General features: G+C 60.3%; 1 protein-coding gene across 4 annotated transcripts; it reads right to left on the bottom strand.

The window, feature by feature from the left end:
• Positions 1 to 452: 452 nt before the first annotated feature.
• PRR7 (proline rich 7, synaptic) lies at positions 453 to 10,408 on the bottom strand. Of its 4 annotated transcripts, XM_063811731.1 has the most exons (4): positions 9,434 to 9,622; positions 2,699 to 2,783; positions 1,246 to 1,911; positions 453 to 1,016 (listed from the first exon to the last, which is right to left on the bottom strand). In XM_063811731.1, exons 3-4 carry the CDS (start codon positions 1,670 to 1,672, stop codon positions 619 to 621), a joined length of 825 nt encoding a protein of 274 aa, XP_063667801.1. In that variant the 5' UTR covers positions 1,673 to 1,911; positions 2,699 to 2,783; positions 9,434 to 9,622; the 3' UTR covers positions 453 to 618. The 4 variants fall into 4 exon arrangements, with proteins under 4 accessions (XP_063667801.1, XP_063667803.1, XP_016809852.1 ...); XM_063811733.1 differs by lacking the exons at positions 2,699 to 2,783; positions 9,434 to 9,622 and adding an exon at positions 9,741 to 10,408; XM_016954363.4 differs by lacking the exon at positions 2,699 to 2,783 and having other exon boundaries at positions 9,434 to 9,614.
• Positions 10,409 to 13,224: the final 2,816 nt, after the last annotated feature.

Genomic DNA, 13,224 nt, shown 5'->3' with positions numbered 1-13,224 from the left:
TCCTTCCTCTTTGCTTGGGTTCCTTTTTCACGTTTAGTAACTGTTTTTTTTTTTTTTTTTTTTTTGGAAAGCACAAACTTCTGTAACGGGTCGTGCTCATGTCTGTTAATAAAGAAATCCAGATCCCTTCGGGCTGCCGCCTGCCCTGACCCAGGTTCCCAACTCCTCCCACCTCCGAGGCCGCAGCACCTCCTTGCCACCAGGGGGCGTCCTCACCCTAATTCCAAGGCCCGCCAGGCGGGGGCGGGGTGGGGGGGGCGGTGCTAGGGGCTAAGGCTCCCAGGGGAAGCCGCTTGGAACCTACAACCACCGGAGAAGGGTTGGTCTTAGACTTAGTGCTGTACCCTTAGGTTCTGTTGTAGCGGAAACGCACGTTGAGGGTCCTTCCCGCCAAGGCCCCGGCTTGTCTGGTTACACAGAACCCTGGGCGAAAGCAGCCGGTGCATCCTCCGCTTGTACCAAACCAGATCACACACCTTTATTATCCTCAAAATGTAACAAACGGGATAAGAAATCCCTCCCTCCCCCCGCCCCTCCCCGCAGTCCAGGGAAGCATTTAAAAAGCCCCGCAGTCAGGCCAGGAGTCCGCTGGTGGGGCCCGGGGCGCCGGGCGCCCCTCTATACGGCTGTAGTCCTCCCGAACAAGGGGATGGAGACCGGCAGACGCCAAGCTCCGTGCTCCAGGGGCTCGCGGCTGCTGAGCTCTGAGTCGGTCCAGCTGGGGAAGACCCGGCGGCCACGGTCGGCCTGCAGGCAGAGGGCTGGGCAGGGCGGCGCGGGCCGAGGGGCGCTGGGCAGGTGCAGCGCCGAGGTGTAGCCCCGGTCCAGGAAGAGCGGCTTGTAGCTGGGAGGCGGCTGCTCCTGCTTCTCCGCGCTGTCGCGGCGACTCAGGAAGGGCGTGACGATCTTGCGGTAGAGGCCGCGCGTGTCCGTGAGCACCTCGCTATACGGCGGCGGCGGCTCTGCCATCAGCACCGCCTCTTCGTAACACGGTGGTTTGGACATGTCCGATTCCGCTGCGGAGTGGGAGGCGGTCGGAGGAGGTGAGGCCGCCGGTTCCCAGCCTCTTGCAGAGGCCCCGGCCAGGGGCCGCCCGCGCCCCAGCCCTAGCCCGAACCCGAGCCCGCCGCCGCCCGTGTTCTCCCGGAGGCTGCGGATGGAAGCCCTGAGGGTAAGCAGCGAGCCCTCCAACGCCCGCCCACTTCCGGCGGCCCGGATCGCCCCCTGGCGGAGGTCGGTACTCACCTTGGCGCGGGTAGCTCCAGGGCCGTGGCGGCACCGACAGGTGCGTAGGCGGCGGGTGCGGGAGCGCGTGGTGGTGCGGGTGTGGGTGCGCGTGCGCGTGCGGCTGCGCGGGCCCGTGGTGCAGCAGCGGGTGCACGTGCACGTGCGGATGCGAGTGCGCGTGAGCCGGCGCCTCCAGGCGGCTACGGTGTGGTGGTGGCTGCGGCGGCGCCAGGCCCGGGGGGCTCCCGGCCAGACTGCCCTCGAGTTCGAGGGGCTCCAGCTCTAGGGCGCGCAGGTTCTGCTCGCGCAATCGCTCCTCCTGGCGCCGTTTGAGGCGGCGGCGCAGGAAGCTGCAGAAGCAGCAGAGCAGGACGATGAGACCCCAGATGAGCCAGAAGCCGGCGAAGCACGTGAGGAACGTGTAGGTGCCCTGGGACATCACCATGGCGGCGGCACGGGCGGCGGGTCCTCAGCCGCTTCACTGGACACTGGGCTCCGCTGCGTGGCCCCGGGCCCGCGCCACACTCTCAGGTGCCGCCAGCGTCACTCGGGGACCCGCGGCCGGGGGCTGCCCGTGGCAGGTCTCAAGTCGTGCGCGCGCCGGCGGGGGACAGCAGCGGCGCCCGCTCCTTCCCATGGCGCCGGCGGGCGCGCGGGCGTGCCTCACCCGGGGCCGCGCGGGACCTGTAGGGCAGACACGGGGCGCAGTGAAGGCGCGCCGCGGCCCCCAACGACTTCCCGGCCCCCGCCCGCGCCCTGCGCAGCCCGGGGAAAGCCTCCTCCGTGGGAACCCCGCGCTCCCCGGGGGCCCGGTGACGTCACCGAGGAGGGTGACGTCACGCCTCGAGGTTTCCCCGGTAGGGTTTCCCCGATCTGAGCCCCGGCCGCCGCCGCGGAGCCCGGGCGCCGAGGGGAGCCGAGGCGGGCCAGCAGGGGGCGCGCGAAGGACGGACTCCAGCTCTGAGTCCGAACGAGAGATTCGCCATCCGCAGTCCCGGGGCCAAAGGGTTTCAGGAGCCTGTGCACACCAGGTCCCTGAAGAGGCGTCTCGGCGCGGTTGCTGTGCGGCGGGGAAAGGGTGGTACATCTCCTAGAGCCCCACAGACAGCCACCCGACGCCCTGTACAGACGCCTGGCAGCCCCTGGCTGCCCAAAGCCCGGAACAACTGGCCCCGCACCGCGCCCTCCGGGTCTCCCGCCGCTCCCGTAGGAGGGCTCAGGCGGGTGGCTCCGACTGGTAATGCGTGCCACCGGCCCTGCCTTTGTCTGAGCCTAGCGCGCCGCGCCGGGCGTGGGCCACTCTCTCTTCCTTTCCTCCAGGCGCCCTGCCTGCTCCAACTCCGCTTCCCCGCCTCCTGCCCTTGCACAGCCCCACTTGGCTCTGCCTCTGTCTTCAGGCCGCCGTCTCCCTTTCCCTCTCGCGGAGGGAGGAAAACTAGATGAGGGTTGGAAGCTAGTCTTTCGTACCCACCTGGTCCTGCACTCACTCCAGATGGGCATCTCTAGTTCCGCTTCCTCCTCTCCACAGCTGCGGGTGAGAGGGGGAACCTTGCACCCTAAGAGGGAGGTAGGAGGGAGCCCTGACTCTGAGAGTGAAGGGTGGCAGGTGACTGCTCACCGCCCCCACAGAACAGAACTGAGCCTTTCCTGAATGCCTTATACACACGGGTTTGAACGAAAGCCTTTGGGGTAACTGGAATGATTCCTATTTTACAGACGAGGAGTTGGGGGAACAACTGGCTGTGTAGATGGCAGGTGGTAGCACCATAATTTGAACCCAGGCCTGGCCACAAAACTCTAGCCTGAGTGGGGTGGGGGGTAGCGCTGCCTGGGCTACTTTGTGGGCCTCTTCCAGGAGCCCCACGGACCCTACCCTCCGCGTGCCCGAGGCACACACACACTGCTTCGAGAGCCACAGGGAGCCTGAGCCCCAGGCTGGGGGGAAGCCAGGCCATGGCCACCCCACACTTCTCCCCAGATGGCTCCTGTCTGACTCCATGGCTGCCTTCAGCCACGTGCCACTTGGTGCCCTTGCCAGTCCCCTTCTCCTGGGCCTGCGTTCCAGAACAGACAATGGCAGGAACCATAGCTCTGCCCGCCCCCTCGACAACCCTGCCATGAGGCTGCCATGGTGACGCAGCCCAGATAAAAACACGATGCTGCCAGTCACTGGGAGTTAATTACATCTGTTATTCTTTTCCTGAGCCATCAGGAATGCTCTGAGGAAACTGGCACTAACTAGAGGTCCCCCGGTCTGCCAGGCAGGAACAGCTCTGGGTCAGAAAAGGTAACTCTGGGGCTGGAGGTGATGGGGTTTAGCTGAATTAGAAATATCTTTCAAGGACCACGCAGAATCCTCTCTTCATCACCACCTTGTCCGTGGTGGTTGTGCCCATTTGATAGACAGGGAGATAGGCTCAGAGAGGGAAATGACTTGCCCCAGGTCACACAGCTCAGAAGGGGAGGAGCTAGGATTTAGCCTGAGTCTGAATCCAAACTCTGTGCCAGATGTAAGTGGCAGCCATGGGGGCACTGGGCAGACAAGCCAGCTAGCAGCCAAAGTGCATTCCCATCCCTTCCCACCAGGGCCCTGGCATGCCTGATCACCAGCCCGACTCTGCTGTGGAATAGCAGTGTGAGAAAGAGCTACAGGATGAAGGGGAGATGTAATGGCAGCGTCAGGTTAGCAAGAGACAAAAGAGAGGGCCCTCTGTGCCCTGAGGGCGCCCAGCTCAGCAGGTGGGGCATTAGGCTATACAGGGCAGGCCACGCCCAGGACCTGCTGGGTGCCGTCATAGCTGCATTTTATAGACTAGGCAACTTTGGGCCAAAGAGAGGAAGGCTCTTGCTTAAGGTCACATAACTAGCCCCCTGGCCCCAACCTGGCTCCACCCCCAGGTGGAGTGGGTAGGGATTTGACGCTGAACGCTGTCTTCTCGGTAGTGCCACAGCAGGCCCACGGGACTGGAATCCTGTCTGAAGCCTCCCTCCCAGGTGCTCAGTAGACTCTCATCTAACCAACCATAGGTGCTCAATACATAAACATCAGAGGTTCATTCAGACCTTTCAAAATGCTCTACCTGACCAGGCCACACTTGGCAAAGCCTCCTGAAAAAACCATGCCCCCTTACTGCTCCTTTACTATGTGAGCTCTTGCCCTTGTCTGGGAGCCTTTCAGACTCAGAGCCTGCCTGCAGCCTGCTGCTCCCAGCCACTCCCTCCACTGCCCACACTGCTCCAGACTGGTAGTAGCCAATACCTGCCTCCTCCTACCTACCCAACGCATTCAGGTGCTCGGAGCGATGCCCTGCAGATGGACCGAAGTCTGCCATTTGATTACTCACGTTCTGTTTGTTTCCTGTTTCTCTTTTCTTACTTTCTTGAAGGTTATTTGAACATGTTTTAGGGTTGCATCTTGATTTATCTGTAGTGCTTTTGAACCATATCGCTCTGCATGTTTTCTCGGGCCACACACTCACTGGGAGCACGGCAGGGGGATGAAAGCGAGACCCTTGGTGAGTTTCTTAACCTCCAAGTTGCCTCTGTTTCCTCATCGGTGAAGATGAAGCTAATCCATGCAAAGGGTGTGGAGGTACCAACAGACATTAGCTCTGATGATGGTGGTTTCTGAGCTGAGGATGCAGACATGTGTGTGTCCCCAGGGTGCTCCCTGCCTGAGGGTGGGCTCCACACTCACTCTTCGAAGCAGGCTACAGGGTGCTCCTTGCCTGAGGGTGGGCTCCACACTCACTCTCCGAAGCAGGCTACAGGGTGCTCCCTGCCTGAGGGTGGGCTCCACACTCACTCTCCGAAGCAGGCTACAGGGTGCTCCCTGCCTGAGGGTGGGCTCCACACTCACTCTCCGAAGCAGGCTGGCATTCTTGTTAGTTGGCAGATGAGAACACTTGGCTCAAGGAGCTTAAATGACACCCAAGGGCACACAGAGCCAGGGCCTGGCCGCATTGCTGTGGGCACCTCCCACACTGCCCTGTGCACACTTCAGCCTTACAGGCCAAAGCACCAAAGATCTGCTACTGGGTCCTTTATCTCAGCAAAGAGCCTACCATTCCTTCCGTCCGCCGCATCATCTGCAGGGTGGCATTTGTCCACTTCCTTTGGTCCTCCTGCCACTGCCTTGGCCAGGCCAGCATCGTCTCTCCCCTGGCCCCCATCACCATGCTTGCCACTGTGCTGTGCCCCTGCCCAGCCTAGTCACTCCTCACAACACTACGCTGCCTCAGGAGCCAATCTAGCATTTAACATGGCTTAGATCTGGGCCTCTCAAATTTAAGCAGGCAACAGAACCACGTGGAGGCTGTTAAAACAGTGCTGGGCTCCATTCCCAGTACTGGATTCAGTAGGTCTAGGATGGGGCCCGAGTTTGCATTTTAAACAAATTTCCAGCAGATGCTGGTACTGCAGGGCCAGGGAGCACACTTTGAGAACCACTGACCGAGGTGCTGGCCTCCCGAATGAGCTCCTGCCAAGGCCTCTTGGGCTCACCTGAGCCACCTCACCCCTCAGGGATGGGAAGCCCAATGATGCCAGGATGTTCCGGGGTGGCCAGGGCCCAGCACCATCGGCCTTACCAGCTGGCACCCAGTAAGTAGCTCAAGAACCACCTATGGAAGGAGATGCTGGAGGGCTCGTTACCTGTTTGGTCTTTTAGCTGTGGGACCGGGGGAGTACCTCAAGGGCTGGCTCTGTGTCCAATTCATTCCTGGGAAATGTCAGCCATTCACCAAAACGTCACTGAGAGAAAAGCCATCACCCAGCCCTCGCCTGGCAGCGCGGTTCATAAGCAAGTGGAGACCCCATGTGTCTACGTGAATCAAAGGAAAAGGCTGTACGGAGGCACACACCAGGGCTCTAGGGGGTGGGGATGGAAAATCCCGGGCAGCAGGGGCACTGGGTCACACCTGGACTTGAGGCTAGAGCTGCTGGTCTTCAAGGGAAGGGACAGGAACTCAGAGCAGGGGGTGAGGGCTGGGGGGCAGGACAGACTGACAGCCTGTCCTGTGTGCCTTGCATACGCCAGGCCCACTACTGGTCTCTATGCTAGTTATCTAAGGAAAACTCAGGAGGTGGCTGCTGTTCTCTCTACAGACAAGGATGTGGGCTCAAGGAGTGGGTCCAGCTCAGGTCTCCATAGCCAGGTGGTGTGAAGCCCGGGTGATGACAAAGTCCTCGGTCCCGGCAGCAAGGGCATTTCAGGGAGCCACTGGTGACACCCTTACACCCTTCCCACATCAACACAGAGGAACTGAGGCCAGAGAGGACTTGACAGGACTTGTCTCCACTCCCAGTCAGCCAGGCTTGGAGCTGGCCAGAACCGCCCTCCGCCTAGGCCAGGGTACTGAGTGGCAGGCACCCTTGCTTGCAGGTAGATGACCTAACCCTGACACCAAGCCAGGAACCCAGGGCTTGGGAAACTACAAATAAGACCACAGAGACTGAGGCCTCGGTGGGCTTGTAGGTGGAGAGCCCTCCCTCAGGCCAGTGTCTACTGCGCTCAGCTCCGGCCCTCCTCAGGGTAGGGTTTTCAGAGACCAGGTTCCTCCTCTGAAACCTCAGCCTGTGGCTCTCTGTGCCTTCATCCCCGCAGCTGGCACGGAAATAATGATCTGACCTCCCAGGGGAGGCGGCCCCGCGGGCGTGATGGTGATGCCCTGGTGGGGGGCAGCCTGGGTAACATGCAGAGTGCCAAGGGGTAGGCCTGAGCTCAAATTTGGCTTCTGCCCTCACCGAGCCATGTGATCCCATCCTGGCTACTCCCATACCTGAGCTGGAGTTTCTTCAGCAGTAGGACCAGGGTGCCGAGGGGACAACAGAACTCCCTCTGATGAGGGATCACCCTGCAGCCTCAAGAGGCTCAAATGCAGAAAGCAGCCCCTGGTGTCACAGTGTACACAGCCTGGAGGCGGCCCAGCAAAACCTGCGGTCCCTTTCCCACGGACCAGAGGTCTCAGACACAGGACCCTTAGGTTGGACACAGTTCTCAGACATGTTTTAAAAACAATCCATGTTCACAATCCATTTTTAAAAACATTCTGATTAATTGCCAACATTTAAAAATCCAGGAGATTTTATATAAAGGTCTGGATTTCTGGTTCATCTTGAAAATTGGACAGTCAGGTCATACCAAGTCCACATTTCACACAGTGACAAAGATTGGAGCTGAGTGGCTCCCTGGCCCGCCTCACTCATTCCATTTCCCCCCTGATCCTTGGAAGCATTTGGGTTTCCAATGCCTGGAGCTAGACTGAGCACCCACAGGCTGCAGCAGTGCATGGACCCATCTTTGCTAAATTTTCTCTCCCACAGCCAAGACTGCAAGCTGAGCAGGCCATGGAGCCCATGAGCCGAGGACCAGGGCTTGGGGTTTTCCCAGGGGACTGAGGCAGCCCTTTGCTGCTTGGTCTCACCGGAGAAAATGGAGGGAGGGAGGAAGTGAAGAAGGGAGGGAGAAAGCTGGCCCCATCCTACAATGCATCTGGGGGAGCAAGAATGTGGCTGATTTAGCTGGAAGAAGGAAAAATGTACCAAGACCCGAAAGACAGGAAATGTCCTCACTGGAGGAAAGTGAAGGAAGAAGGCTCTACAGTTCTTCTCCTGGGTTACAAGAGAAGTTAGCTAGCAGGCAGAGAGGAGCTTTGCCCCCAGAGAAGCCTGCGGTGTAGACTCAGCTCTGCCACTTACTGGTAGTGTGACCTTGGGCAAGTCACTCACCTCCCTGAGCCTCCCTTTAGAGTCTTCATCTCTAAAATGGGGATAATAAACTTACCTTGTGCAACTGTTGTAAAAAAAAATTAGGAGATAATGGATGCAGAGCACTCAACACAGGTCTCACAGAGCAGGAAGGGAATGAAAGGCACCCGTGAGTAATTCCCCAGGCGCCCCTGCCTGCAGGAGACTCAGGCCTGACCTCCAGGGCACCACCCATCTAAGGGCATCTTATGCCAAGGCCTCCAATGCCCCAGATGCCAGTCACCTCTAGCATGCCTCCCCGGATGGGAAAGGAAACCCAAGGACGGTTGTGGTCGCTGGGATCCTGGATCTGAAGCCCGCGGTCGGGGCTGGCATCTGCTGAGTCAGGCCTGGGAGAGCTGGCAGGAGGGCCATTTCTCTCTCCAGCATCATGCCCGCTGAGGGGAGGTTGGGAGGGGAGCCAGAGGCCATTCTCCTCCCAGAGGGGCTCCCCTGGCGGACCAGGCACCTCCATGTGGCGCGGGCCTCCCTGCTGGCCAACCTGCATGCTACTCAGTACAGTTGGGACATTGTGCTCAGACAAGAAAGGGGCACTTGTGATCCAGACAATGGGCTGGGTCGCTCCCATTTGGCCTGGGCTTCAGCTTCCCTGGGTCAGCAATATCCTTTCCTCTGCTCCTGCCCACTCTGCTTCCACCCCTCCCTGGAGAATGGTGGCCAGGAACACGGAGCAGAGACTCACCGCGGGCCCATGCCCGGTTTGGCACGTGCCTCGGCCGTGAGGAGGAGGAGGGATGCAAGCTTCGCTCCTCTACCCTGGTAAAAAACGTCGCCCCTGGGGAACCCAGCTCGGCTCAGGCCATGTCCAGGGCCGGCGCGATTAGGTGGTGGCGGCGGTGGGTGGGTGGGGGGTCTATGGGCAAAGACCCCAGCCCCAGCCTCCATGCCTCCCCCTCCCGTGACAAGCCCAGGGGCTGGGCCGCCCCCACGTTTGCAGCCACCCCAGGAGCCCTGCTGCGACGACTGCAGCCACGTGGGAGCCAGCTCGTGCCCACGGCCGTTCGCCCCCACCCCCACCCTCGACGGGCTGTGGAGGCAGGCACACCCAGCCGGGCCAGAGGGGCGACATGCCCCCGCCGCGCACCCCTCTCCCCCTGCACCCCCGGGCTGTGGGCCCGCGTCGGGGGAGGGGGGAGGGAGGGGGAGGGGGCGTCGCCGCCCCGCAGTCGTGTTGCCGGGGAGCGCAACCCCGTTGCTGTGGCAACCGTTTCCAAGCGAACTGGTGGCGGCTCGCGCCCCGTTCCGGCTCCCTCGCTCACTGGCGCTCTCCCTCCCTCCGGTGTGGACTGGGGGAGGGGCTGCTCGCGGCCCGGGCGGGGGACCGGGGCGGCGACCCGGGGCCAGGGCGCTGAGCCGCCCGCGGGGAAGGGCTCAGTCCTGGGACCATCTTCCGCCCGCGCTCCGTGCCCGCCCGGCCCGCAGCCGCCGCGGTACTCACGGGCCCAGGCATCCTCCTCGAGCTCGTTCTCCTGGCTCGGGGCGAGCAGCGCGGGCCCAGCGGACAGAGCCCCGGGCCTGCGGGGGGAGGCGGCGGCGGCGGCGGCGGCCCGGGGGAGCAGACAGTGGCAGCGAAAGCGGCTCCGAGCGCTGGGCTGGAGGCGCGGGGCGCGCGCACGGGCGCGTACACGGCGGGTGCTGAGCCCGGCGTGCGCGCGCGCGGCAGCCGGCAGAGGGCCCCCCACCCCCAGCCACACGCCGCGAGGAGGCTGCCCCCGGAGGGAAGGAGGGGGAGGACGGTCACCCACCTGCGGCGCCGAGACCCGGCTCTCCAGCCCGCCGGGCTCACACCCACCAGGGCACCCTCACAGGGGAGGCACACGCCGGCCGACCCGGTCCACACTCCAGGCTGGAGCCCAGGCCACACCGGTCGTGCACGCTGGATGCACAGCCAGGCAGCTGAGGTCGAGAACCCGGACGCGCACACAGCTCAGCTCGGAGAGCACACACATGTCCAGGTCCCCGTCACATCCTGACAGGCGCTGCGCACACGCAGTGGGCAGGGGCCCCCGAGCAGGCAGGCACCCCAACGTGGCCCCCTCCCAATTCACGACCCCACTCGCTAGGTGCCCAGCAGGCGTACACCACCACATGCCTACTAGCAAGCCACGGGGAGGAGGACCTAGTGCCGAACCCACAGCCCTGGCCTCCGTGGACATGCCTCCCCCCTACCCCAGCAGGGAACAGATGACCCCTAGAGAGCGCCCCACTGTCTACCCCGAGGTCCAAGCTTGCAGAGGCCACTCTGAAGTTGGCTGTCCATCGGCCTCTTAACTGGGCTGTTTTTCGTCCAACTTCTCTACTGCACTTAAGGTGATTTGCCAAAAACCCCTCCACCACCATATTAGCTGGAACATTTGGGGTTGAAGTGACAGAACTCCCAAACAAATAGGTTTGAGCTCTACCCCGTCTCTACCAAAAAATACAAAAAAAAAAAAAAAAAAATCTGCACGCCTGTGGAGAATCGCTTGAATCCGGGAGGCAGAGGTTGCAGTGAGCCGAGATCACGCCACCGCACTCCAGCCTAAGGGAGGGGGTGAGACCCTGTCTCACAAAAAAAAAAAAAAAAAAAAAAGAGAAGGAAGAAAGAGAAAGGAAAGAAAGAAAGAAAAATAAAAAAGAAAGAAGAAAGGAAAGAACGAAAAGAAAGAGAAAGAAAAGAAAAAGCTTTGAGCTCAAAGGGGACTGGCTCATGCAACTGGCAAGTCCCAGGGTAGATTCTAGCCTTGGTCACAGTTGCTTCCAGGTGTTCCCGCAGTGGTGTCAGGCACGTATCTGCTTCTGTTTGCATCACTCTCAGGTAAGCTCACCCCAAGAGGTAGCGAGGACAACCCCAACAGCCCTAGGCTCATATCCTGCCATCTATCCCTGGAGGAAAGGGAACCCCAATTCTTTCCCCATCATTTGAGCAAAATACAAGCAAACAACTCCACGAATGATTCTTTTTGGACTCATTTGGGCTGAGTCTCTATCAGTGAACCAATCTAAGTGCCTGTGTGTTAAGGGAGAGGATATGTGCTCCTTATGCAAAGGGAATGGCCTCCCAGTACCCGCTCCCTTTTCTTTGTATACAGGCACCCTGATTTCAATGGGGGAATCACTGCCCCACGGGTGCCATCCTGGTGAAACTGTGAACCCAAGTGCCCTGCTCCCTGACAGTGCACAGCAGGCAGGTATCCAGCCTGGCCACTCAGACTCCTTGAGTTTGCAACTGGGCTCAAAGAGGCAAAACCAAATGGCTCTATCATCTTGGTTCTGGTGGGTGTCTCCTGATGAAAATGGAGCCCACAACTAAGACCCCGAAGCTCCTCCATATCCTTGGAACACCTTCTAAGTTAGCGGGAGGACAGTTCTGTCACTTGCAACATTCCCACCTGGCTCTCTCACTCTAGGTATGTGTGTGGAGTATGCGTATGCAGGGGGTGCAAGCCCAGCCCCGTCTAAACCACATGGACAGAGACTGGGGGTGCTTTTGTACATGCTGGAGCAAACACCCCAACACAACCAGTCAAAACCCTTCAGGGAATCCCCTACCTTCCAGATGAGGCCCCATCTGGGCCTTAACCCTGTGATCCTTAATCTAGCTTTCAAAGCTGGCTGTGTCTCACTGACTTCAGCTCCAGCCATTCCTTGCTTCCACCCCTGGCCTCCCATGCTCAGCCATCCTAAACCACTAAAGCCCTGGACCATCCATCTGGCTCTTCTACTTGGGTGCATCTGACCCTGTGTCCCAGAGGGCACCAATTCTGACACCTTCAGGGTCAAGGGGCCTCCCTGTTTGGTGCTGCCCCACCCCCAACCCTGTCAGCTCTAGAGTCCTCTCTTCCACAGTGCTGATCACACTGGGTCCCGCTGTTCCCATGTCTGCCTCCCTACCAGACTGAGCTCCAAGCTGCCAGGGGCCTCGTCTCCATCTGGGTCCCAGTTCCCACCACAGAGCTGGGCATGGAGGACAGCTCAGGGAAGCTTCTTGGGAAATGAATTCTGGGAGTTCCCTCTGCCAAGGACCCACTGTGTTAAGAGCTTTAAGGTGAGTTTAACCCTAGCCAAGAAGTTCCCTGGATGCCTCCCTAGCCCAAGGGGGAGCCTGGCCAGGGCGTCCTGATCCAGGTGCAGGCAGAGTGCCTCAGGGTCCTGCACGTCCACCTGGCACGCGCTCACTCTTGCATACCTGCCCAGGGCTGGGCTTTGGTATGACATGCTAACACCTACCTAAAAATCCCCCACTCCCACCTCATAACAGCCTGGGGCAGAGGGGCAAACCCACCCCAGGCTCCTTTCTCATGATACATGGGTAGGATCCAGCTTTCCCATCATTACCTGGTTTCCTCCCCACCCTGCAATGGCCACTTAACCAGTTGGAAGACCTTGAGCAGGTCCCCGCTCCCCTTATTTCCCTTAGGTTGATGGGAAGCAGCAGGCACTCCACATGTCATGAGTGGGGCCACAAAAGGCCCCTTCTGCCAGGCTGCTGGCTTGGCACCTTCTGGCTGTGCTTAAGCCAGGTGGTTAGTTTGGTACTCAGCACCACTCCCCAGCAGGTGGGAGTCCTGCGGTGGCTTGGGAACTCAAGGGGCTGGCTGGCTGCTTTGGTGGATTCTAACAGCTGCCCAGAAAGGTGATGGGTCTTACACCTACCTTTCCATATCAGGGAAGCGCCTGTGCAGGGCCAACTTGAAAAGTGGCCAGGCTGGGGCTTGAACCTGGAACTGTCAGCTACAAAGCTCACGTGGCTCCTGCAGCACTGGGTGCCCAGTCCAGAGGCCAGGAACAAGCTTGATGGGGCTTACGGGGCATTCTCAGGGAGCTGGGGACACTGGGAGTCTACAGAGCAGTGATGGGGTTGCCAGATCTGGGACAGACTGGTAGGCAACAAGCTCTCAGCCCCAGAGCCCAGGCAGGAAGCTCCCCTTGAGTGCCTCCCAGTCCCCCTTCCTCCCAGGTGAATGTCCACTTCGAGGCCGGCTCAACCACCGTCTTCAGAGAACTCTCCCACACTGGCCACAGCCTATCTGCCAGCGTCACCCACTGTCTAGGTCTTTGCCCATAATGTGTCAAGGGCAAAACAGAGGGGTGGATATGATGCACGTGCCTCAGCCCGGGGCCCGTACATGGCTGGCGTCCAGGTAACGCAGGCCTGGGGCAGACATTCCTTACACAGCTCCCACCCTACTCTCAAGTCCACATTTAGGCAGCCAGGCCACCTTAGCCTTGGAGGGAAGGACACCAACG

This window comes from Pan troglodytes, chromosome 4 (assembly GCF_028858775.2).
Source record: "Pan troglodytes isolate AG18354 chromosome 4, NHGRI_mPanTro3-v2.0_pri, whole genome shotgun sequence".
NCBI classification, from domain to species: domain Eukaryota; kingdom Metazoa; phylum Chordata; class Mammalia; order Primates; family Hominidae; genus Pan; species Pan troglodytes.
The sequence above is the reverse complement of the archived record's forward strand: the minus strand, read 5'-3'. Positions and strand labels throughout refer to the sequence as shown.

What these genes read in the sequence shown, in the direction of transcription:
- PRR7 (XM_063811733.1), bottom strand. Translation starts at nt 1,672, where the DNA reads ATGGTGATGTCCCAGGGCACCTACACGTTCCTCACGTGCTTCGCCGGC. An exon ending in CTGGAGCTACCCGCGCCAAG is followed by an intron (nt 1,017 to 1,245) that starts GTGAGTACCGAC and finishes CCCACTCCGCAG; the next exon opens with CGGAATCGGACATGTCCAAA.